Source organism: Ctenopharyngodon idella, chromosome 24, assembly GCF_019924925.1.
Source record: "Ctenopharyngodon idella isolate HZGC_01 chromosome 24, HZGC01, whole genome shotgun sequence".
Classification (NCBI taxonomy): domain Eukaryota; kingdom Metazoa; phylum Chordata; class Actinopteri; order Cypriniformes; family Xenocyprididae; genus Ctenopharyngodon; species Ctenopharyngodon idella.
Window position 1 is genome coordinate 8,775,729 of NC_067243.1, and position 27,153 is coordinate 8,802,881.

Here is a 27,153-nt window from a genome sequence, read left to right on the forward strand (position 1 = left end):
CGACAACCATCCAATCAATTTCTGATTGACAAAAGTCTCGCCCCACATTTTGTCTTGTTTGAGAAGCCGTTTCACTCGGATATATGTCACAATAGTGAAGAAAAGACTATCCCTACTTCTGTTTCATGCCTACTCCAAGCCTGTGTGAGACAAGAAGGTGAAATATTTATATGTACCAAGATTTTTAAGCATGAATAATTCTGTGTATGGAGACGTGATACGCAACTGCTTATTTTGATTAAAAAAAAACAACCTCTATTGGTCGCTCATAAATTCATTTTAAAGACCATAAAGATCCAATGCAGAGATGTCAAAATGAATTCATTCCAGCATGTAGAAAGCACTTGTTTATTTGAAATAATTACAGCATTTCTACTAAAATAATAAACAGTGCAGGTTTATGAATCATTCCAGGACAAACAGTCATTCCGTGTGTAGTGCTTAAAGCAGTGGCAGGCCTCGATTACGTAAGACAAAATAAAGTATTTTAATGAGCTGCTACACTGACGGATCATTAAGGCTTAATACATTCGATTCTGAGCATAAATAAGCTAAATTATACAAAATATTCCATTCTTACATACAAAAGAAACACAAGGGATGTGTGAGCACAGAAGTCTTGGCATCAGTAAGGCATGACTCGGATCGCTTTCAGTCTTAGTCTGAGTTTTTGTAGTTGGTGAAAAGGTTATACAGCACTCTGAGAGTTGACTTCAGATTCAAGTTCACCACATCTGCAGGACACAAACAACAGAATCGCTGTTAAACAGGCTGAGGCTTGAATATGTTAGCTTTCATTGTGAAAGAACAGAAAGGAAAGGGGAGTACAGTGTGCTGCATCTATTGAGGAACATCTCCATCTAGTGGATAAACTGGGTAATGGCGTGAACCCGTTCAGACAATGAGCTTGTATGTTATGATATCTGAAGGTTGTGTATTTAACGCTGATGTAACATTACTGGCGCTGATTTTTCTGGTACCTTCTGGTCGAGCTTTGGGTTTCTGTAATCCACCATCCTGCATGAGCTCAAAAGCAAATGTGACATTATGCACCTACAAGACAGGAAAACACTATAGTAATTCTTTCCATAGATAGTAATAAGTTACAAACCAGTTTTTGAATGTTAGAAATATAAATTCTTAGGTAATTTGTCAGTTTAATGCCATAAGAATTCCAGGACCATCATATTATCAGACTTTAGAAGTCCCCATCAGACTTCATGAGTCCACATCAAACCATATCAGATCTGACAGGTCTGGTGCAGTTTAATGAGGTATTTGAAAACTAATCAGACCTCATCAAACCACATCAGACCCTTTCAGTCTAATCAAGCTCCATTAGACTTCATTAGACTCTAACAGAACAAATCAGTCCACATCAGACCCCATCGGTCCACATTAGACCACCGTACGGCACACTTACCTTCTGTTCGAAGCTTTCTGGCGTGAGGTAGAAATTGTACAGTGGCACAAAGTAATTTTCCAACAGTCCCATCAGCAACACCAGATAGACACCATCTGCAAACTTCACACACACATCAAGAGGTTTAGAGAGACAGTTTTGATCTATGTGAGAGTAATCTGGTCCCCCCTTCACTACCATTATAAAGCTTGGAAGAAGAAGGATATTTTTAAATATGTCTCCGATTGTGTTCGTCTGAAAGAAGATATACACCTAGGATGGCTTGAGAGTGAGTAAATCATGGGATAATTTTCATTTTTGGGTGAACTATCACTTTAACAAATGTTTATACCTGTGACTCCAGCTCCGTCACCTCCAAGTTCAGTTTGTTCAAGTGTTTATTCACAAATGTGATCAGCGACTGAGAAAACAAACATTAAAGGTTAATTTTGGATCAGCACCATCACAAAGAACTTCTTGTCCCACCTGGAATGGCATCTTACCGTTTTCACTACGTTCAGTTTGTCAGGTGCGTGATCCAATAAGGTGTCAAAAGCATCACGTTCTGCAAATGACAATACAAAGAATCTTTTTGGACTAACTGTTTGGGAGTAATACAAATAGAAAACAGACAAACTATCAAAATCCAGCTGAAACCAGCTCCTGGTGTTATCTGATTATATAGTTTCTACCTCAGGTCAGATCATTTGTACATTTAGCTGGTCTAGACGGTTTATTTTCACCTTGGTCAAGCAGATTAGGGCTTGTAAACCACCTTGAACCATCTACAATGTGCCGGAAAAACTAATTTGACCTCCTTAAACTGGTATGCCATGGATTTTCCAGCAGGGTATTGATCCTTAAGGAGAACATAAAACATATGTGAGAGAAAATGTGTGTGAAAGTACCCACCTGACCTTCCGATCATCATTCTGTTGGAAAAAGTGAAAACAAAGTCAGCATCAGATCTCACATTCAAAAAAAAAAAAGAAGGTATTTTTACATGTTATAACCATCCTTCATCACTGGATGGCAACATTGTAGCTGCTTACTCTGTTGTGGTACTTGTGAGTTGTTTGGTCACATGGGCAGTCTGCAGTATTCCCTCTTTTTTCTGAGACAAAAAGAAACCTGTATAATTAGGCTGAAGGCATTTGAAGGCAGTTTCACACTTTAATGAAGTCGTCGTACCTTGACCACGATCACCTGGACGGACACATGCTCAGGTAAGCGGATGGGAGCTGCATAGTACATGGCCAGCGCCAGCAGCAGGTACACGATGGACACCAGGTTCTTCGAGTGGATGGCTGAGGAAGAGACACAGACATAATCAACATTACAGAAGATTATCAAAATGGACCTTATTTACTTTCTTTATAAATGTGTCTTGTGCACAATTACTCAGTGCTTAATTATTTTTGGGTTAACTGTAAAAATGTGCGTCTTTCAGCGCTCACAGTCGACACTCCACTCCGTGTTCCACTCCAGCGGTCTGAGAACTCCATTAACGGCTTCCAGAACCGTCTGCAGCTTCTGCTTTTGTCCGATCTCTGACTGCGTCACCTCCGCCACATTCAGCTTATAACCCGACAGCTTCTCTGAAGGAGGCGACACATATAGAACATCCTCATTAGTACCACACTGAAAACTTTTGGTACCATAACAAAATTCCAAAACAGCAGAGAATCATAAACGTAAAGTTCTTGTCTTTGTCTTACCGAAAAGTTTCTGCAGCACCTGTCCATCATACAGATCTTCTTCAAGGTCTTTTACGATGATTCGGTCTTCTTCCAGTTCACTGTTGATCCAGTCAATGAGAACCTGAGAGAAAGAGTTTATAAAAAGTAGAATGGTAATTATGCGAATGGCTTAGAAGTGTTGTGCCATAAATGACGGAAAATTCCATCAATGGTGGGGAAAGAGTTAATTAACTACATGTACTTACTATATGGCTAGGGTTAAAGGGGACCTATTATTCCCCTTTTTCACAAGATGTAATATAAGTCTCTGGTGCCCTCAGAATGTGTCTGTGAAGTTTCAGCTCAAAATACCCCACAGATCATTTATTATAGCTTGTCAAATTTGCCCCGATACGGGTGTGAGCAAAAACACGCCGTTTTTGTGTGTCCCTTTAAATGTAAATGAGCTGCTGCTCAAGGCCCCCTTTCCAGAAGAGGGCGAAGCTTTAACAGCTTTGGATACTCAACAACAACAAAGCTGGAGAATCTCACGCAGCCAAAATGACAATTGTCAGTAACAATGCACAGCCTTACATTGATTGGCCTCACCGTTACTGACAATCGTCATTTTGGCTGCGTAAGATTCTCCTGTTTTGTTGTTGTTGAGCAACTGAAGCGTGAGCTGTTAAAGCTCCGCCCTCTTCTGGAAAGCGGCCGGCAGCAGCAGCTCATTTGCATTTAAAGGGACACACACAAAAACAGTGTGTTTTTGCTCACACCCAAATAGGGTGCAAATTTGACAAGCTATAATAAACGATCTGTGGGATATTTTGAGCTGAAACGTCACAGACACATTCTGGGGACACCAGAAACTTATATTACATCTTGTAAAAGGTGCATTATAGGTCTACTTTGAAAACAGCACTGGCTTGAGGGGTTTGAGGTAATAGCTAAAACTCTAGAGGGCACTGCATGCTGTCTAAACAGACTTTATTGTCAAAATTACAGTCTCACTGGTGTTATTGTGTTCATCTACAATTTCTGTTCTTTTCTTCGCATAATCTATTCAGAGATGTTAGTGTTTTTCACCTTCTGCAGGTCTTTGAAATTGAGGTCTTCTCTGGACGTGGGGTCTAGAATGGTCCTTTCTGCATTTTCCTCTGCAAAAATCAAGAATGAAAAAAGAAACTCTTCAACACTCTCATAAACAGTGTTTTTGCAGACGATTATGTTGGACCATCCTCTAAAACTCTCTTGGGTGTGGGTGAATTTCTCTAACTGTGTGACTCAGAAATCAGGGTGAGTAAGAGACATGAAGGAAAGGAGAAGTGTCCTCCACACCCAACACCACCACAAAATAGAGTTTAGGAGTTCTTAGTAATGTATTGCTGAAGTGCCAGCTTTGTCTCAGAAGCTTTCTTCTGAAATTCTTAAATAGGAAAATAAAAATTACATATTTTTCAAGATCAAAACCTGGAAACAAGCATTTTAGCACTTAATGTCTTAATGTCAATGGGTTTTTTGAATAAGTTGATATGTATGACTTTAAAAAAAATACAGCAATAATACCCCAATTGTGATTTTTTTTTAAGCTTATACTTGTCTTGAAAAAGGCGGTTGCTGTCAAGTGGCTAAATGAGAACACAGAAGTTCCCATTTAGCCAAAAATATAATGCATATGTAATACTGTGCATGCATTTAGCAAAATGCTCCTCTCTTGAGTTCCTTTTTCTAGCTAACTAACATGCTATATGACCTCTGAATGGCTTTACGTGACATTGTTCACAAGATGTTTAATTCACGTCTTTCCACGGTTGAAACGCTCATTGAACGATTACATGAGACATGATACATTTCAGTACTGTATCTTTCAACATACCTTCTGATATTCATTCATGTTTATTTTGTGCGATAACTAGTAATAAAGAGATCGGTTCATGTGCCGCTTGAACAGTGATCCGTTTTAATTTAGTAATAAAATTGACAGAATTTGAAAGTTGAGACTTTGTTTCATATCAAAAGTAACCTGCTCTGTCTTGCCTGTCAGTGTATTGTCAGTATCCTCTTTGCTCCTTGATGTTTTTTCACTGCGTGAGAAAATGGATGTGTGGTGTGAGAGCGTGTGTGCTGTCAATTGACCATATGCACGGAACGTTCTTAAAAACTTCCGCAATAATATAAACTAGTTGGAAAACTATCTCTACAGTATCTCCAATGTCCTGAGGTACCTTTAACACCATCAATAGTGTTATACTTAGTTTATAATCAGAATATAGTCACTTAATTAGTCAGGCCTAGCTTTAATTTAGTTATTCAAACATAAGATGACATAAGTAAAAGACGTGTCTCAGTGTTCCTCGTCAGCAAAATTCAATCCGACCATCAGTTTTCACACTTCTGAGTGAAAAAAAAAGCTGTAAATTAAAGATTTATTGTGCACTTTAGCTAGATTCATTGAATAAAATGTAAGTTTTCACAAGTGTGCGGAAATCAGTGAGCTTTCACTGCACTGACTGACAGCTTCAGTGATTATAAAGAGAGAAGCGCGGTGCTTGCTTTGTGTAATTCATTCGCAAGAAAAGTTATTGTTTTTCATGAGATTTTGTGAATACTTCATACTTCACCTTGACAAAATGTATTTTTAAACCTAGTGATTTTATAATGTTTAATATTTATTCAAAAGCGAAACTGAGTGAAAACTATTACAGGAAATGGCTCATATGAGCCAATAAATGTTCCTCTGCTGCCATCTGCTGGTTATAATGGTAATTAATGTCTTTTTTATTTTTAGATGAAAGTGTTTTCTATCAAATGTTGGATTTCCTACATCTTTAAATGTTCGGTTTTACAAATGGGGACAATATTGCTTTTGGTCATCACATTAAAAATAACATTTGAAGTGCTGAAAAAATGTTGCATGTCTAATTAAAGACACAGTGTTTCTTATTTCAACTTTCGCAGTAGCTTCAAGTCTTTATTGCAATCAATAAAACTGGTTTATTGGCAAATTAGACAGGTGTGATAACTGCATTAAAATATAAATACAGCATTAAAAATGTCAATCATTGATGGTTTTGTGCTGATGTACAGCGAGTACAGAATGACAGCTAACAGTTTACCGGAAATCCCTAAGCTAGCTTAACGAAAACCAGGAAGTAACCGTGCATATGGTCAATTGCGTGAGTCTCACGCTGAATGTGTTGAGTGAGTTGGCAGCGCTGATGAAAGAGTTGTTGGAAGCTTATGGTGGTGATGTTAAAGTCATGTGACTGTGGTGTAGTTCACTTAACCTACGTTTATTTCTACTCTGTTGGTCACAGAGCTTATTTTCTGCAATAATCCAAAAGCCAATGGAAAAATCCTATTGGGTTTTTGTTGGGGGAACCAGGCTTACAAAAATACGCCATTGCTGCAGCACTCTATTTCTCCATGAGCAGTGACCTCTAGTGGAGGAAAGATACATTACATTGGGTTTGATGGATGAAAAGGAGCGATATGTTACCAAGCAGCGTGTCCTCTGGGAGCAGCTCCGGGCCGGCGTGCAGGAGGGGGGCGTTGATGGCGTTCTTACCCTCTTCACGAAGGTCACTCACTAAGGAGACAAAAAGAGAATAATAAAACATCATAAGCACCATATTTTCTGGGACATGTATCATGGTAATACTATATCTTGGAGAACCATGTAAACACCATAGTATATGAATACAGTAATAATATGGTAAATATCAAGGTACTATGGTACAGTAAGGGTTCGTTTCAAGAAAATATCTGTGATGGGCAGAACGGCTAATATCACGTAACTCACTGCTGTTTCTAAATCAGTAGATCATTCCTGTTTTAATTAACTGATTAGTGTGCAGTAATTAATCAGCTGATTCATGAGTGGCTCGTTCTCTTCCTCCATCAGGTAATTACAGTTCATTTATAAAATGAGCAGTAACTGACATCTTGTCCTATGGAAAACAGCTTCAGTTTAGTGCACTTCCTCTACAACGGAAACAGAGTTCCTCCTGTATGAAACCACACTCACACTTGTAACAACACATATATATACATTACTGTTTGAAAGTTTAGAGTCAAGAGTTGTTGTTTTTTTTAAAAGAAAATAATAGTTTTATTCAGCAGGGATGCATTAAATGGATCAAAAGTTACTGTAAATAATTACAAAAAAAATTATATTTCAATTAAACGCTGTTCTTTTGAACTCTCTATTCATCAAAGAATCCTGAAAAAAAGAATATTAAGCAGCACAACTTGTTTTCAGCATGTTTGAGCAGCAAATCAGCATATTAGAATGATTTCTGAAGGATCATGTGACACTGAAGACTGGAGTAATGATGCTGAAAATTCAGCTTTGATCACATTAATAAATTACATTTTAAAATATAGTAAAATATAATTCAAATAATATTTCACAATAATACCATTTTACTACATTTTTGATCAAATAAATGCAGCCTTAGTGAGCTGAAGGGACTTTTAGGGAACGTAGGGAACTTTAAAAAAAAAATGAAACTCAACTTTTGAACGGTAGTGTACATGAAGATATTTGAGTATTTTGATACTGGCGACTGAGAGTAAAACCATAGATATGTATACATAAATGCCACATTCGACCACTCCAGACGCATTTACTTTTACTATGGTAAATTTTTAATGTCGTACTAGTTTAGCAAAATCATCTGCTGAAGTCTATTGGAGATATAGATATTCATACATGCGTTGCAGGCAACTTGCTCTTGAATGTTCACAGACCAGCTTTGACTGTTCCAATATGGCGGATGGCTTGCGTAGAGCGGCCCATAGAAACAGCCGCTAATGAGGCATCTATGTTTATATATCTATGAGTAAAACAGTCTACGATCATTTATTCTCATTAGCATTGGCTGGCTAGCATGGTTAGCCCCTGGTGGTAGATGAAGTATCTACACCATATGGACCCAAAAAAGCATCTTTCTCCACTGACAGCCGTGTATTATGATAATGAAATTGTTTGCAAGCAAGATATGCATCGCTAATATTTCATTATATTTGGGTAGATGTTTTTACCACTGGTAAATTCTTTTTAGGGGCTCTTAAAAGTGTGAAATGAACCTTTTGACATCGCAAATCAGAAAGACAAATTCAAATCACATACTTTCAGGAAGTCCTGTGCTGTGAAACTATCATTGAGAAGTTAGTACTTCAACTTAAACTAATTGTCAACTAAACTAATTACACGACAATGATTTTTCGTTTTTCCTTAGCATTTTTCGTGTACAGACGACAATGTTTCAAAACAATCCCCATTCACACGCATCTACAAAAATGCTGTATTCTGCTGCCAGGCCAGTAGTTGGCGATGTCAGTTTGTAAAGAAACACTATGTGCCTATAGACTGAACAAGTAATACACATGCGCGTGGCATCACCCTTTTCACAAACGTTTTTGTAGTTTACACAGAGATCATAACAGTGTCGCTTTCAAACACTTTGGAAATCGTTTTCAAACGTTTGAGTTTTCAGGCCCCCAAAATGGCGTTGCTGTGTAAATGAACAAAATGCATAAAAAGTTTTCCAATTTTAGTTAAAAATGGTGTTGTGTAAACGGCCCCTAAGAGGACAGTAAGAGGCAAAGGCAAAACCATCAGCCATTCATGTTCTCAGCCCCCCCATGTAAGTTCACATAAACATTTGAGGTCCAAAGGGACAGTTTTGTGTTGGCAGTTCTCCATCTTCACTAGCCTACAGAGAGCACTGCATGCATCTCGCGCCCAATCTGCATTTCCTGCAAGATTACGCTTCTGCTTTTCATCATAATCATGCATTTCTCCTCTGGAACACCATGAAACATGCAGCATGCCTCATTTTGTTAGGATTACAGTTCCGTCCATGTTTCACACACAGATAAAATCCTCTAGGAACAGATAGATGCTAGTCATAAATGCTAATACTGTACCCGGTATTAAATACTACACCATAATAATTACTAGGCCTATTCACCATACATATATTTAGCGTTCAATATATACAAATGCATTTTGATTTATATTAAATACTGTATATATGTATGTATTTCGGTTATTTTAAATATTTTTGTATTTATAAAATACATAAGAGTTAAATGTTATTGATAATGCATAATTTGTATTCGGATATATTAAATTGCTGCAGTACAGATTTTAAGGTTACACTATAAAATAGTAATTTAATAAGTGGTCATTTCGATGAACACACATATTACATATTTATAATGTAAATCTAATGTGTTGATGCTACACAATTTAAAATCATTTAATTTAAAGGTATTAAATCACTGCACCACACATTTTAAAAAACAACACCATAAAATAGCCATTTATAATCACTAACCATAGTGAACATACATATACTGTACAAACTGTTCTATAAATACTTAAATAATAATATAGCCTATTTAATAAATATATTTTATAGTAATATTTCCGTGTATGATTGCAAAAGTATTTGTATTCATGAATAAATACATTTAATTTTATATTAAATGTTTATCATGTAAATGTTAAAACAAAATTTGCATTCATTTAATTAAGATATATTAAATATATTAAGATACAAAATAGCCCTAGTTAACACACATACACAAACAGACCTGCTATCTAAAGTCTACCTTGCTTTCTTCTCTTCGTTCCACACAGTAGACCAGCCATGTCTCGTTAAACAGCACTGAATCCCGCTAATGTCCCTGCAGTGAGTCTTAGTGGCGAGTGTGTGTGTGTGTGTGTGTGTGTGTGTGTGTGTGTGTGTGTGTGTGTGTGTGTGTGTGTGTGTGTGTGTGTGGGAGGCCGCCAGTGTGGCTACAGCAGTCGCACTCGCGTCATCACATGTTATTTCTGTCCCTTTGAAACCCCCCCACCCTCACTGCTCCTGTTTCAATGAGGAGGAGAGGCTGCTTACTACACACTAATGAATGAGCACACTAATGAGGGACTAACTAGAACAACACTTGATAGAGAGAGATGACACACCTCTGCTTTTTACAGTATTCTACATTTGTCTTTATTCATTCATTAATTTTTTCTCCAACACAATAAATCTCTTATATTTTTTTTATCTTGTCTTAATTTTATATTATGTTTGATTCTATTCTATAATGGATTAGATATTCAAGTATTTCTGCAATACATGAAATCTTCATGGATCTTTGAAGATTTCTAGATCTTAGATGTATGCTGCCTTAATAATCCTATTCTATTCTATTCTATTATGGATTAGATATTCAAATTTTTCTGCAGTACATGAAATCTTCATGGATCTTCAAATATTTCCAGATCTTAGATGTATGCTGCCTTAATAATCCTATTCTATTCTATTCTATTCTATTCTATTCTATTCTATTCTATTCTATTCTGGATTAGATATTCAAATTGTTCTGCAATACATGAAATCTTCATGGATCTTCAAATATTTCCAGATCTTAGATGTGTGATGTCTTAATTCTATTCTATTCTATTCTATTCTATTCTATTCTATTCTATTCTGTTCTGTTCTGTTCTATTCTATTCTATTCTATTCTGGATTAGATATTCAAGTTTTTCTGCAATACATGAAATCTTCATGGATCTTTGAATATTTCCAGATCTTAGATGTGTGCCGTCTTAATAATTCTATTCTATTCTATTCTATTCTATTCTATTCTATTCTAGATTAGATATTCAAGTTTTTCTGCAATACATGCAATCTTCATGGATTTTCGAAGATTTCCAGATCTTTGACGTGTGCCGTCTTAATCCTCTTCTATTCTATTCTATTCTATTCTATTCTATTCTATTCTGGATTAGATATTCAAATTGTTCTGCAATACATGAAATCTTCAAATATTTCCAGATCTTAGATGTGTGATGTCTTAATAATTCTATTCTATTCTATTCTATTCTATTCTATTCTATTCTAGATTAGATATTCAAGTTTTTCTGCAATACATGCAATCTTCATGGATTTTCGAAGATTTCCAGATCTTTGACGTGTGCCGTCTTAATCCTTTTCTATTCTATTCTATTCTGGATTAGATATTCAAGTTCTTCTGTAATACATGAAATCTTCATGGATCTTCGAATATTTCCACATCTTAGATGTGTGCCGTCTTGATAATTCGATTAAATTCTATTCTATTCTATTATGGATTATATATTCAAATATTTCTGCAACACATGAAATAAATCTTCATGCATCTTTGAAGATTTCCAGATCTTAGATGTTTGTTGTCTAATTAATTCTATTCTATTTAATTTTATTTTAATTTCGATTTTCAAGTTTATTAAGATATTTGATTTGTGTTGTATATTCAATCTGACGAATGAGGCCATTAATTTTTTTTCTTTCAGGAAAGCTGATTCCTAATGCTTCAATCAGTTAGTAAAAAGCTGCACATCAGCCACTGCAATAACAAGACATGACACAACAAACACTTCCCTGACAAATCAACACACACTCACTGCAGTGTGTGTGTGTGAGTGTGTGCAGTGTTTGTCAGCGGTGTGTATGTCTGTACCGCCTGGGGAAAGTTATTTATTACAAAGCCAACAAAAATAACAGTCCGGTCAGAGGAATGGAGCTGATCTTAAATATAGCAGCGCTTATTTGTGGGATCATTGGGATGCTGGAGAGGGAAAGGGACGACAGATGAGTAACACAAAGTTCAGATGTCAGAGAAAATAAGACTGTGTCATGTCACAGACACTTCCTGTATTACACACGGTCCACAGTTAGTCCCCAGACACATCTGTCATTACTACAGATAATGTCAGTCATTTTTGCCAGAAAACTATCATGATCTACTGCTGATTTTAATATATTCCATCCTCATACCAAAAGTACCATAGCTGCCTCAAAATTCAGATTAGTGGTCAGCAATATGTTTTTCAGTGGCTGATTCTAAACTACTAACTTAAGCTTGAATATAAGGTTACTGCCTCACTTACCATTACTAACTCTGAGAAGAACACCACAACAGTGCTACAGTATATTAACTCAACTCTAGCAAAGTTTGTAACTGAATCAATTATGGCAGTTCTGAAAAAAAAAAAAAAAGTGAAAAAAAATAAAATAAATAATAATAATAATAATAATAATAATAATAATAATAATAATATATATATATATATATATATATATATATATATTCAAATTTTAATGATATCAAAATATATACACATTTATATACTGATGTTCTATTTTAAAATACAATAAAAATTAAACATTTTAAAAATTATATTTTAATTACTGTTGGACTGAGAATGTTAAGTGGTGATGATAACCAACCAACCTATTATAAGAGGAAATATGATTTTTAGAAAAAAATATGACCAATTCACACCTTCGTCATAACTTTTGAGCTGAAAAGTATTTTAAGCTGTGAGCAGGTTAAACTATTTAATGATGAAAAACTAAGCTTCTGCTTTCTATTGAAAGCTTTTCTAATATAGTTTCACTTCACCCAAGACAGCTCCTATACCAACACAATGAGTTAAATACAAACACACCCACTCTCAATGTAAAAATTACATAGACAAGAGTGAAACTTACTGGAATCCATGTTCTTCAAGGGTTTCAACAAGTCTCAGGGTAATTAACAAATGAAGGCAGCAACAGCCAGATCTGTCAGTATCTCTCATACACACACACACACACACACACACACACACACACACACACACACACACACATTTAAAGGGTTTTCTGCTATCAGTGTCTGCACAGCAGGGATGGGAAATGTGTGGATCTGCTGTGTAAAACTGCTGTCAATCATGACAACTGCTTTCCTGAAAAAACAAACAAACAAAAAGACACACTCTTTCGAGCAAATGTCCTCTGGGTGGCGCTATAGATGTCATGCTTACTCATCTACACAAAACAACATGCTTGACCAAAGTCACTCATCTGTAAGACACATGACCAGCATACCATTACATTTTCCCCAGACTTCCATCAAAATGTATGATTGTTCCTCCTAGAGTTTTCAAACTACATCCAGCAAATAGCACAGTTCTAACTACAGGTCAACCAGCCAGAACACCCCTAGCAACCAGCCAAAACACCCTAGCAACACCTTAACAACCAGCCAGAAATCCTAACAACCATCCAGAACACCCAAACAGCCAGCCAGAAAATCCTAGAAATCTTCCAGAATAACCTAACAACCTAAAATCCATCCAGAACACCCTAACAATCAGCAATAACACCATAGCAACCAGCCAGATCACATTAGCAACATCCTGACAACTAGCCAGAACACCCTAGCAACACCCTAACAACCTAAAACCCACCCAGAGCACCCTAACAATCAGCAAAAACACCCTAGCAACCAGCCAGACTACATTAGCAACATCCTGACAACCATCCAGAACATCAAAGCAACTGGCCAGAACACCCTAGCAACACCCTGCCCCTAACAACCAGCCAGAACTCCCTATAAACCAGCCAAAACACCCTAGCAACACCTTAACAACCATCCAGAACACCCAAACAACCAGCCAGAACATCTTAGGAACGATCCAGAACACCCTAACAACCTAAAAACAATCCAGAACACCCTAACAATAAGCAAAAACACCCTAGCAACCAGCCAGACTACATTAGCAACATCCTGACAACCATCCAGAACATCACAGAAACTGGCCAGAACACCCTAACAACCTAAAAAAAACCCATCCAGAACACCCTAACAATTGTCAAAACACCTTAGCAACCAGCCAGACTACATTAGCAACATCCTGACAACCATCCAGAACACTCAAGAAACTGTCCAGAACACCCTAGCAACCAGACAGAATATCTTAGAAACCAGCCAAAATGCCATAGCAACACCTTAACCACCATCCAGAACACCCAAACAATGAACCATAAATCCTAACAACCGTCCAGAAACCCAAACAACTGGCCAGAACACCCTAGCAACCAGCCAGAACACCCTAAAACCAGTCAAAACACCCAAGCAACACCTTAACAACCAGTCAGAATATCATAGGAACCAGTCAGAACACCCTAGCAACACCCTGACAACCTAAAAACCACCCAGAACACCCTAACAAAAAGCAAAAACACCCTAGTAACCAGTCAGTAACCACCTGAGTAACCAGGGTAGTAACCACCCTAGTTATCCAGAACACCCTAGCAACCAACCAGAACACCCTAGAAACCAGCCTAAACGCCCCTAGCAACACCTTAACCATCTAGAACACCCAGACAACCATCCAGAACACCCCCAAACAACCTAAAAGCAATCCATAACACCCTAGCCATTAGCAAAACACCCTAGCAGCCAGCCAAATCACATTAGCTACATCCTGACAACCAGCCAGAACATCCAAACAACTGGCCAGAACACCCTAGCAACACCCTGCCCCTAACAACCATCCAGAACACCCTAGCAACCATTCAGACCACTCAAGCCTGGCAAGCATTCAGAAGACTAACCACTTAGCAAGGCAATTACTTCAAACTTCAAATCTCTTTTCAAATGTCCCAAACAAAGCCCTGAACAAAGAGTCACTAACGAGCCTTTAACACATTGTGTAACTGCGTGACTGTGTGAAGGTTAAAACAGTACAAAAACTATTAAAATCAGCCCTTCCTCTCTGTTCCTTAATGAGACAGGAATGACAAACACACACACACACACACACACTTTACTGTGCAGCTGTTCACACAGATGGAGGCTGGAAGGGGTGAGTTTAATCTAAAACTGTACAAAACAAGAAATCTAAAAAGCATAGACAAAGATTTTTAACTCTTGAGATTTTAACAGGGGAAAACAATATAACCAAAAGAAATACAACGCAACCTGCTTCACTGTTATCTGAATAACCTTGAGCTCCTGACCTGGCTATTTCTGTCCCAGTCAACAACACAAAATAACTGTGGCTGAAGTTATGCTGATATACGAAGAGTAAATCACGATTATTATTATTATTATTATTATTATTATTTAAATAAAACTAGGATTATACAATTACTTATAATAGTCAGGCAGAAATATCTATTATATATTACTTATGTTAAATATTATATTTAAAATATAAATAGGTTATTTTAACATAAATAATAAAAGTGGTTAAATATCCCGCAGTGAAAGAAGCATTTTCATAAATCTATTTATTGATCAAGTGCAGCACCATGGACAGAGATAAAATCATTCACAGCATGATGTCATGTGCTCTTCTAATTACATTATTTTCTCCTTTCTTTTGTTCCCAGTTACAATATCCTAAAAATATTACCTTCTTTCAGCTTCTTTTTGCGAACTAACGTTCCTCCCAGTTTTCCCAGCAGCGACTCATCCTTCTTCATCTTGCCCGGCTGCCCGGACGGTCTTGTCGGATTCGTGGCCATCTGCTCCGCTGCGGTTTCTGTTACAGAAACGGAATAAGTGAGAAGAATGGAAATTAGCATTGTCTATAAGGGGCGGGGCGTAGTGGCCCGAAAGCGCTATCTAATTGGTCAGATACGACGTGCTAAAATAATTATTTTACTATTTTAATTCTTTATTATGTGCTTTCAATTCAATAGTTGCTAAATTCACTCAGTGTCATTTCTCATATGCAAAATATTGTCTAGATCGGTGCTAAAGATAGGCAGCGATGTCACGTGGTACCTGTTACTTTTCTCAGCGCTGAACAAGACAGACTAAACAGTTTACTAAAAAAAAAAGTATTTATTGAGAAAAAATTGTTTGTGTTTGTTTATCGGGTATTAATACTGTAATGATTTATTACAACACAAATTAATATAAAAGGGTAGCACCATATTTAATGTTTGACAGGAATGAAAATGAGGCTGTGAGAGATAGTATTTTCAATTGATTGTACTACATGTTAGTCGCTCAGCTGACAAAACAAATTTACAAAACAAACAAAGCATTCAAAAGACAAACCGTTTGAAAGTTGTGAGCTTTGAAACTTGTGTGATCTACATTTATACAGTACGTACCACTGTAAAAACTGCAAGTATATCCCTCACAGTCTCATCCACGTAAAATTCAATATGCTTTGACTAAGATATAAATTCAAGTGGTTATACCATCATCGATAATAAAAGTAAATGCGGTTCAACTGAGGATTCGGGCCAATCAGCGTCCCCTACTGGACGACTATTTTTAATTTCAATTGTTTAGCTGGTAACATTTTCCACCCATGGATTTGGAACAGCATCACATGCCATTCACAATCATAAGGATCATAAATAATAACAGCAAATCACTAAAAAAGATGATAAAGTAGGCCTACGGGATATCTCTAATACTATTTGATAATGATTAGCTAATAACAAATAATGAAAAACAAAGAATCAGAAAGAATTAAAAATACAACATTGTAGAAGCTACTCACCGTTTTCTCTGGGTGTGGTGAGGAATTTAGCACACAAAAACGGATAATAATGTAAGAGGCATATAGCAGTAAAAAAGGAAGTATGACCAAATTGTCACTCCAGATATACTTTGAGAGTTAGTCATAGTCATGGAAAAGTGTCATAACAAACATCACTTCTGTCGTCTTGAGACACACCCTTAGTCAGATAGAAACCAAACACAAAACATACGTCTACCTAGCTAGCTAAGATGTCTAAAGCTAATAATAATTATTAACCCTGGTTTAGCAGAAGCTTTTATCCAAAGCGAACTAACAAATGAGGAACACAGCAAGCAATTTATAATTCAAAATTGATAGCAATTATAATTTGCTTACATCCCCAAATGGAGGTTTTGTCAGATTTAGCTCACTTCTGATCAGACAAACCCTACAAACACACACACACACACACACACACACACATCACATCACAATTAAACAAAAAATACTGTACCAACAAAGACTGTATCAGGTTCATTTTTAATGCCATACAAAATGTAAAAATCACAAAAAGGTGGTAAAAGAAGTCATGATTTCCCATATCTGGACATCAAAACGCAGGTTGTTCAGTGTTCAAGAGGCTTCCATCAGCTTTCTGAAACTGCACAAACACACACATTAAAGCATTCTAAGTTCACAGAATGCATATATTTGACCATATATGAACGTAGGCACGATGAACATATGTGATGTGTGTTTTGTAAAACCACTCAGTTACATGCTCCATCTAATATTTTAGTTACCTTCAGTCTCAGTACCGGTGCACCGCAGCAGACCCCAACCTTCCTGCACCAAACTCCAGCGTTTCTGTAGCCTCTGTCTCTGCTTTTCTATCACCTGAACATCTTCAGGTTTGGGAGCCCCTAAGGCCCCGAGAGGAGGGACAGGGGTCCCAGAGAGGGCAGCGACTGTAACCTCCACCAGATCTTTGTTGTAGCCCTGAAGACATGCATCCATTGTGATTCACTGGTAACAAGCAACGTTAAGTAATGCATTGCCAGACATGCCACATGTCACTATGCCACGTCACAAAACACCATGTTTTGTGGGGTAACCCAACAGGTTCTCAGTTAATATTCTGGGCCATAGTGATAAGATGATATAAAAGAAAATACACAAAATAAATAAATACATTTAAATACATTTTAAATAAATAAATAATTGAATAGAGTTATTTATTTTAAATGTATTTATTTGTTTTAAAAGTATGTATTTGTTTTAAATTTAAAAATAAATAAATACATTTAAAATAAAATCATTTAAAACAAATACATTTAAAATAAATAAATAAATAATTGTATTCATTTGTTTCTTTAAAATTTATTTTTTGTTTTAAAAGATTTGATTTGTTTTATGTTTTTAAAATTTAAAACAAATAAATACATTTATAATAATAAATAGTATTCATTTATTTATTTAAAATGTATTTATTGTTTATTATTATTAATTTATTTGATTTAAAAATAAATACAATTTCTTTTAAACGACAAAATTTAAAATAAATAAAATTGAATAAGTTTAAAATAAATACATTTAAAATAAATACATCTAGAATAAATTAATACATTTAAAACAACTAAATTTAAAACAAATAAATGCATTTAAAACAAATAAATGCATTTAAAACAAATAAATATGATAGATGGATATTTTGGCCTGTTTAACAAATAAAAAACTGAATCTGACCTGCAGTAGGGTGAGCGTCCGGCCCTGTGCCACACCTTGAAGTAGGCTGGTCAGGTGACCCCAGACGGGTGCCAAATGAGTCTTCGTGCTGCTCTCTCCCACAACCCCCAGCACCAGACCGGGGTTAAACTCATATGCCAGGGGGAGGATCAGGCCCAGAACTGCCTGCATGAAACCTGCCGTGAAGCTCTCGCCCTGGAGACAAGCAGGAAAGAGGAAGTGACTTCATAGAAACAAGATGAAATCTGAGACACTATCAGGAGTGATCACGCACCTCTCTCAGACACAAGGACAAACGGTTCACGCACTTCTCTTCGGTTTCTTCAACACAGATCTGGACTAGAAACACCTTCCTGAGGAGAGAGATGCCCACCATGGTCACTGAAAGTTGGGCATGTGATTTTTAAAAAACAGGGTTCTAGAATAGAATAGATAGATAGATAGATAGAGATGGCTCACCCATCATTAGTAATGACTGGTATATTCCCATCTCCAATAAAAACAACCATCACCCTTCATCAAAAACACAAGCACTGTATTTAATATCACATATCAGGTAATTATTGATCTGATCAAGGTGATTTTATAAAGTAATTCAGCTCTTAGTCTTAGAAGTGTTGTACCGTTCAGCAAGGCCGATCAGTGCGTGTTGAAAAGCACAGCGTATGGACACACTCAAGTCAGACACCACGATGCATCCGTTACACACCTGATGAAGTGTTACAGTCCGTTACCAAATACTGCACACAAAAACAACCACCAGACCCTGTTATTGCGTCCTCACCTCTTTATTCATCATTTGGTCAAGAACTGAAATTATATTTCCAAGAGGCTGGAGGATGTTTTGGTCTGTTACGTCTTGAAAATGTTTATCCCTAGAGATAGAAAAAAACAAGTTACAATGAGACCCTAAAAGAGTGATGCCAAGTTTTCTGATCTGATAGTATTGTACCAACCGGATACTTTGCACTTCTTTAGTGGTACTTGGGGAAACGTTCTCCAAATGCTGGCAGCCCTCTGGCAGTGAGACCTCCACACCAGGAGAGGGCGCTATGACTGTTCGCACGCAAGCTGATGTCCTGGCTAAAGGTTCAGGCCACACAATATCCTGTGACTTCTTCTCCTTATTGGTCTCTGGTGCAGGTTCTGCTGGTTCTTTTGTTCCGCCGTTCTTCTCATCCAGTCTGGGCCGCTTTGTGCTCGTTTCTGAATGAGCCTCTTTAAGAACAGGGGAGATAAAAAAAAAAAAAATCTAATCTAATATACAGTATCATTCAAAAGTTAGTTATGAAGCTAATAATTGTATTCCGCAAGGATGCAATAAATTGATCAACAATAACAGTAAAAACATTTATAATGTTAGAATCATAAAGGTAGTTTAAATAAAAATAAATCCTTTTTTTCAGGATTCTTTGATGAATAAAATGTATCACAGTTTCCACAAAATTATAACTGTTTCAACATTTATATTAATCAGAAATCTTTCTTGGGCAGCAAATCAGCATATTAAAATGAATTCTGAAGGATCATGTGACACTGAAGACTGGAGTAATGATGCTGAAAATTCAGATTTGCATCACAGGAATAAATTGCATTCTTAAATATATTTAAATAGAAAATAGTTCTTTAAAATTGTAATAATATTTCATAATATTACTGTTTTTGCTGTATTTTTGATTACAACAATGCAGTCTTGGTGAGCAGAAGACCTTTCAAAAACATTAAAAAAATCTAACCAACTCTTTGTAACTTTTGTATATGTCTTTGATCTTACTACTTGAGTAAGACAATTTGACTTTATAATAAACACAATTCCTTTAAAGTGAAAGAAAAATGGCAATTTTATTTAAGCAAAAGTGAGTAAACAAACACTAACCTATGTGTTTAAAACAGCTCCAGTAGGATGATTGAGCTTTGCGGACATTTTGAATAGATTCCAGTGCACTGCGAAAGAACACAACATATTACTCCAGCTTTCTAGTGACAAGTAGTTTGTTTGTCCACGTTAAAAGGAAAAATGTTGCATACTGCAACCAATCAGGATGCATTTAATGTTTAACCTATGCGGGCAGGACTTTGGACCAATAAGATTTCACTGGGGCGGGGCTACGCAGTGCACTTCAACCAATTAAAGCATTAGTTCACTTCAGAATTAAAATTCTTATAATTTACTCACCCCCATGTCATCCAAGATGTTTATGTCTTTCTTTCTTCAGGCGAAAATAAATTAAGGTTTTTAAGGAAAACATTCCAGGATTTTTCTCCATATAGTGGACTTCAATGGGGACCAACAGGTTGAAGGTCCAAATTGCAGTTTCAGTGCAGCTTCAAAGGGCTCTACATGATCCCAGACGAGTAATAAGGGTCTTATCTAGTGAAATAATCAGTCATTTTCTAAAAAATATTATAACATTTTATATACCCTTTTGCTCATGTTGCACTAGCTCTGCGATGTAATTACGTAATCACGTTAAAAAAGGTCACGCATGACGTAGGCGGAAGTACCGCGGTAGGGTAAACTCATTTTCTCCTCCAACTTCAAAATCGTCTGACATTGTTTTACCTTTTTTCTGTAAAGGTCGTTTGACTTAGTCTTTGCACGTTCGCTTTGTAAACACTGTGTCGGTACTTCCGCCTACGTCACGCGTGACCTTTCCAACGTGATTACGTAATGCATGGCGCATCACAGAGCTAGTGCAAGACGAGCATTTGTGGTTAAAAAGTATATAATTTTATTTATTTATTTTTTTAGAAAATGACTGATCGTTTCGCTAGATAAGACCCTTATTCCTCGTCTGGTATCGTTTAAAGCCCTTTGAAGCTGCACTGAAACTGACATTTGGACCTTCAACCCGTTGATCCCTGTTGAAGTCCACTATATGGAGAAAAATCCTGGAATGTTTTCCTCAAAAACCTTAATATCTTTTCAACTGAAGAAAGAAAGACAAACATCTTGGATGACATGGGGGTGAGTAAATTATCAGGAAATTTTAATTCTGAAGTGAACTAATCCTTTAAAAGCACTCGCCGCTTGATTGACAGCTCAATTAACCTCTCACAAGCAGCTCCGAGCCCTGACAGCCGCGGGGCCGGATCTCCAAGAAGGGTCTGGACGGTTTGGCAAACCGACTGGGACAGAGAAGTCAGGTTGTACCCTCCCTAAACACGATCAAAAGAAACCAAGAGAAGTTTATGTAATCTGAAGATAAAACTGAAGAGAATGGGTATTTAAAATGAAATTAATCTAATTTTGTTTGAGAATGACACCTGACCTCCAGGACGACACACATTTTGCCTGCAGCCAAAGGCATTAGCAGTTGGGTAAGGTGGGCAAAGATCTCAGGAGAAGCACACATTTCACCCTAAACCAAAAAGATAACAGATATCATCCCATACGGACAATGAAATAGGGCTGAAACTTTGGAGAACAGACTGATAGATGGACTAAACAAGATCCTGAAAGGGAAGTAACAGGTTTACAAAAAGTTTCTTACTTCTGGGTCCCCAATGGCTGAATCAAAACCAGCGGACACCAAAACCAGTTCTGGATCAAACTGAAAGTGGAAAAAAACAAAAAAAAACAAAAAAACTTAGAAACAATGAAAATGGTCCAATGGCCCAACAGTTAAGGTCCGTTCACACCAAGAACAATAACTATAAAGATAACTATGACAATATGTATATTAGTGTTCACACCAATGGATGATATTCTGTTTATTATATGCGCAAGCTGCAGTTTTGTCGTCTGTCGCTTTAAATTCTGGAGCTCTTTAAAGCAGGATGGATTCTGATTGGCTGTCAATGTTTTCATCGTTCATCAGCTGGAAAAAAAAAGTTATTCCAAAGATCGTTCTTCTGTGCCGTTATCGTTATAGTTGTGGTACCAACCCTGCTATTTTATATTTAGTATTTTATATTTAGCTACTTTTATATTTAGGATGAGTTTCTAGAACTATATTATTGTTACAGTTATCGTCTGTGGTGTGAACGGGTCTTTACTCTAGTGCGACGGGTACCTCGTATGCAGCAGGTAAAAGAACATGGAAGAAGGCAGCGAGATAGTCGCTGTTTGTCATGCCCACCTGCAAAAAACAAGGCACCAAAACCACATGCATCATGAAATTGCATTGTAGTTTGCTTCCTTTTAAGAAAAAAACTAATAAGAATGGTTACTCAAAGCTGGATTTAACTGGCATGCACTGCTGTTGTGAAATACATTTCACTCATGTAATAGTCTGATGATATTTGAGCACTGATTCAGTGAAGGCTGTTTTTTGTTTGCCTTGTTCCAGGGGAGGTTAATGTTGAAACCGGATCCTTTGCCTTTCCCGACGCTTGTGTAGTCCGACTCTGGGAGATTGGGCCAGAAGGTCTGATGCTCATAACGATGCCAGGAAAAATAAAGTACACTAGGGTAAAAGAGAAATCATTTAAATTCCCTTAAATTATTAAGGAAGGCATCACTACTACAAGTGCTCATACTTAGGGAAAGATTGTGCTATCTGCATAAATGATTCCTCAAATTGTGCAGGTTGTTGAGGAGATTAGCAATTATTTTCATCTGGTGGATGATAAAACAGATGGGGAAAATGTAAATAATTTAAAATTTACAAATAAAAAAAAATAAATAAATAAAATAAATATTGCTCAGACAAAGATCACTCACATTGTCTTCAGAAAATGTAAATATCCATATAGTAATTTATATTGTCCATCAGAAGGTAGATGGACTCACCTTGGGTCCTCCTCAAAGCAGTACTGGACACCTTGTCCATGATGGACGTCCCAGTCCACAATCAAAACCCTGGAAAGAAACCACAGGCTCAAACTCATCTGTATGACAGGTGGAAAATCTTTCTGCAATGGCAGCAGTTTAGTTCTTCTTCAGTGAGTATTACAGGCGTAAATTACTGTTTGTTCAACAGTCAGAATGTAACACCAGTTCACCTGTTCAGGTTGTAGTTCTTTTTAGCATAAAGCGCAGCGATGGCCACGTTATTAAACACACAGAACCCGTTTGCAGCAGAGCGCTGACTGTGGTGTCCTGGAGGCCTGAGGGTCACAAAAAAGGAAAGGGAGGAAGTGAACAAGAATGAATTACTAAAAAAAAACTAGAGAGCGACATATATTGTGTTGTTTATGACCAATATGAGTACACACTATTAGTCTAATAACCAACATGCAGAAGTGACAATTAGTTATTGTTTTTAATTTTTTTTTGACATAATAAAATCATCAGTTCAATAGACTACAATTATTTTATCAAATATTATTACTTTAATTTTCTCATCTAAAAAAAAATCATTATTTTATTTTTACTATTATTAATAATAATAATAATAATAATAATAATTAAATGCATTATTACATTAAAGAGAGTACATTTATGTATTACATTTATTATTAAATTAAAAATGTACCTTTATAAGGATTATTAACATTTAATATTAACAATTAAACATTGCCAATAATGATAATAATAATAATAATGTATCAAATTAAAAACATTAAATTATACATTATTAATGTTGTTAATAATACTAATATAATAATAATAATAATAATAATAATAATAATTTAGAATTAAATGTATTAATTTAAAATTGTATTAAATAATATTTAAAATTAACAATTAAATATTGTTAATAATAATAATAATGTATTAAATTAAAAACAAAATGTAAATATTAAAATTATACATGATATATTTTGTAAATAATACTAACAATTATTTTTATATTATTAATGTTTAATATGAACACAAACAGTGTTAATAATAAATTTAAATTTAATGTTTTTAATTTAATATTACATTTATACATTATAGATATTGTTAATAATATTAACAATAAAATCAACAATACATCATAATTAAACGTAACACGAACTTAAATTATTAAATATTACTAATACTTACTATTAACAATTAAATATTGTAAATAATAATGATAATTAAATATATTATTAAATTAAAAAAACATTACATTTAAATGTTATTAATATTGTTAATAATAATGTTTGTGTAGGTTTTTTTGTCAACATCGACGGGAGCAGCGCTTCAAAGTGCATTGTATGCAGGGCTATACAATGACAATAAAGGTCTCTCTATCTATAATAAAAATGTTTTATTTTAGTGTGTTTCGTTTTATATTAGTTTCAGACAAACAAGGAGTCCTGCCAAACTCACAGCACTGGCAGAGCAAATATTCCTATGTTGAGACGCTCAAAGAGATTGCAGTTCCATTTAGTGTCTAGTGGTGAAGATAAGGTATCACACACTTCAACGTTAAGCAGGAAGGTCAACTTGGTGAAGATCTTGGTAACACCTTGGCCATTTATTTCACCTGACCAGCGCCATGCCGTTCCTGACCTCTCTCTTCATCACGCTGTCCACCAGCTGCAGCACGGCGCCCACCGCCAACTTCGCACAGTGATAGATGTTCTGCAGTCACACGAGAGGCTGCGTTAGAAAGGGTTTACAGTCATCTGAACCCAACGAGCACAAACAATCTGGACATACCTGGTGGAAATAGACGTCGTTGTACTTCTTGGAAAATGCCTTCAGCTCTTCCACGGTCATTTTCGGAGTCTGTTTAACGGCCTCCAGATATTCCTCACTATATTAAACACAAAAGATTTTGAAACCAAACTTAATTGTATATGAATAGAAATAGGCCTGGTTTAAGGTCATGTGCCAAAAGTCCACCAACCTGTGAGCGAGCAAAATCTCCTGCTCAGTGGCCTGACGGACCGGCACCTGTGTGCACCTCTGTGCCACGCCGTGGGTCTTGAGCGCTTCATAAGACACGGTCAAACGCTCTGGCACCTCGATCTCACAGGCTGGACTGGACAGAGAAACAGCAATTAGATTTCAATCATGACAACTCTCAGAATAGTTTTAGCATGTTATTGAATATGGCAATGTTAATGTATTTGGTCTTGGCAGACTAGATCTGCTACACTGCTGCTGCTGCTGCTGCTGTTGATTATTGCTGCTACTGTTGTTGATTATTGCTGCTGCAGAGCAAGTATGAACTTGCTACTACTAACAGATACAGAGACATATTGCTGAGAGCATGTAAGATATGCTGCTGCATAAATAGACAAATATAAATCCCGTAGCAGATCTAGGCAGGTGGAGGGGTTCAGAGGAACTCTGATAGCGTGTTGCAGGATTTTCTTACAGCAAACACTGAACCAGACTATTTAAATGATGAGCAAGTAATCTCATTGGCTGCAGGATCAGCAGAGGCCAATCAGCTTGTGCTGTGCGGTAATGATGTTGTGCGGTAAGGACAGATCAGCCTGCGCCCTCTAGAGTTTCATGACTGAACTAGATATTTCTGTGAAAACAGACCATGTTTATTATCCACTGAATGACTTTTGATAGATTTTAGAACTGACAGAAAGGAAATCTGCAGTTATTGATTTATGCCGATACATTCAAAATAGCCAAAGATCGATATATTAAACGGTCTATCACTATCAACAATGCAATTATTCCCAGTAATAAACTAATTAGTGATATCAGTAAACTACTGTAATTTTGTTATTGACTTCAAACTGCAATTATTACTCTTTTTTTAAGAGGTTGCAATACTAAAAATGCATAACAATATACTTCTTACAAATAAAACTTGATTTTTGAAATAATTATGTTTTTACAAGGATTAAACAAAAACTAAATCCACTAAAAAATGTTGTTACTTGAAATAAAATAAACATTATCTGAAACAAAATAAAATATTTTCAAAAATTTGTCAAGGTAAGATTTCCCATTTTCATTTAGGTTAACTTGATGTACTAAAAAAGTATTATTTTTAATTCTCAGATATCAATAATGATCATTTTGACATGTAAGGGAGGGACGATATGTAGATCTCTACAAAACAAAACCCTTACAAAAAGAACCATGGATATATATATATCGTCAAAAAGAAAGATTACCATATTCATGTGTCCATGGTATTTGCATAACTGTGAGGCACTTAACTGAACGCTATGGTACCACCATAATATGATTTCATGACTTACTCTGTCCAGAGGAGTTTATAACGAATCATTTCCTCATCAAAGATCAGTGCGCTTCCTGACGCCATTTAAACACTCTGCTATGGATGCTGTCAACAACAATCACTGATTAATTACTATATATCATCAGTGTGATTTATAATTTCAATTCACTCACGATGAAGCAGGCGTGCTTACTTTTAAAGTCACAAGTTTAAAGTCTGATGCTGTTGTTTCATGCAGTGTCTTTTTCTTCGCTCTTTGAACGCGGCGCGGCTGTTGCATTACCGCCCCCTACCGGATGATCAATTGAATAACAATCTGAGAAACATGTTCAAAAGACATTTACCATTAAAAATGGGGATTTAAGAATGTTTAAGTATTAATAGAGACAAACTGTTCTTTATGCTACAATTAAAATGAATCTACACGTGCATATACGTGTGTATCTTTCTTACTGACCTTTTGCTTTGATTTTTTCTTTGCTGTTTAAGGAAGTACTGTTTGTAACTTACATTCAGCAAATGCACCTGTGAATGTTTCTGCAACTGCGGTCACTTCTGATCGTGTGAACTTTTAGAAAATAAGCTCTTTTAAATATACATTTTCAATAGTTACGTTTGTTTTTTTAACAGCATGAAAAATGAAAAATTCTGGAATTCTAGCCATTAATATAATCAACCACAATATCGCAACGTCCAATGCATCTCAAATTATGTAAATCTGAACAGTAACAATATTATGAAGGCAAAGTAAAAATTGGTTTCCAAAGCTGTTATTTATTTAACACTCATAATATTGTCACATGATACCTGTAACATGGTTACACACTGGTTAGGATGGACCTAAATGGCAAGACACAATGACAGATTCTTTTTTCTGACGACAGAAACACAGACGAAGACCTTTCCTGATGCCTTTTGGAGAGAAACCAGCAGGAGTAATGGGTCTGCAGTTGAACACACACATATAGAAAAAGAGAAAAATACAAGCTACATGTGCAGTCATGTATT

General features: G+C 36.1%; 2 protein-coding genes across 6 annotated transcripts; both read right to left on the bottom strand.

Annotated features, from left to right (window-relative positions):
• Window positions 1-334: 334 nt before the first annotated feature.
• On the bottom strand, window positions 335-16,609 carry parvb (parvin, beta). Of its 3 annotated transcripts, XM_051883953.1 has the most exons (14): window positions 16,424-16,609; window positions 15,317-15,445; window positions 6,584-6,673; window positions 4,171-4,241; window positions 3,121-3,223; window positions 2,860-3,000; window positions 2,594-2,709; window positions 2,455-2,516; window positions 2,315-2,334; window positions 1,906-1,967; window positions 1,755-1,823; window positions 1,424-1,525; window positions 981-1,053; window positions 335-734 (listed from the first exon to the last, which is right to left on the bottom strand). In XM_051883953.1, the coding sequence occupies exons 2-14, from the start codon at window positions 15,426-15,428 to the stop codon at window positions 658-660; spliced, it is 1,098 nt and encodes a 365-aa protein (XP_051739913.1). In that variant the 5' UTR covers window positions 15,429-15,445; window positions 16,424-16,609; the 3' UTR covers window positions 335-657. The 3 variants fall into 3 exon arrangements, with proteins under 3 accessions (XP_051739913.1, XP_051739915.1, XP_051739914.1); XM_051883955.1 differs by lacking the exons at window positions 15,317-15,445; window positions 16,424-16,609 and adding an exon at window positions 12,624-12,763; XM_051883954.1 differs by lacking the exons at window positions 15,317-15,445; window positions 16,424-16,609 and adding an exon at window positions 9,709-9,806.
• Window positions 16,610-16,905: 296 nt separating this feature from the next.
• On the bottom strand, window positions 16,906-26,451 carry hdac10 (histone deacetylase 10). Of its 3 annotated transcripts, none has more exons than XM_051883949.1 (21): window positions 26,339-26,451; window positions 26,165-26,250; window positions 24,841-24,975; window positions 24,651-24,747; window positions 24,475-24,572; window positions 23,078-23,182; window positions 22,866-22,934; window positions 22,413-22,539; window positions 22,147-22,212; window positions 21,625-21,684; window positions 21,403-21,492; window positions 21,183-21,289; window positions 20,007-20,074; window positions 19,087-19,348; window positions 18,915-19,005; window positions 18,754-18,839; window positions 18,590-18,643; window positions 18,405-18,483; window positions 18,131-18,325; window positions 17,188-17,383; window positions 16,906-17,045 (listed from the first exon to the last, which is right to left on the bottom strand). In XM_051883949.1, exons 2-21 carry the CDS (start codon window positions 26,227-26,229, stop codon window positions 17,032-17,034), a joined length of 2,064 nt encoding a protein of 687 aa, XP_051739909.1. In that variant the 5' UTR covers window positions 26,230-26,250; window positions 26,339-26,451; the 3' UTR covers window positions 16,906-17,031. The 3 variants fall into 3 exon arrangements, with proteins under 3 accessions (XP_051739909.1, XP_051739911.1, XP_051739910.1); XM_051883951.1 differs by having other exon boundaries at window positions 26,165-26,241; window positions 26,339-26,401; XM_051883950.1 differs by having other exon boundaries at window positions 26,165-26,416.
• Between the last annotated feature and the right edge of the window lie 702 nt (window positions 26,452-27,153).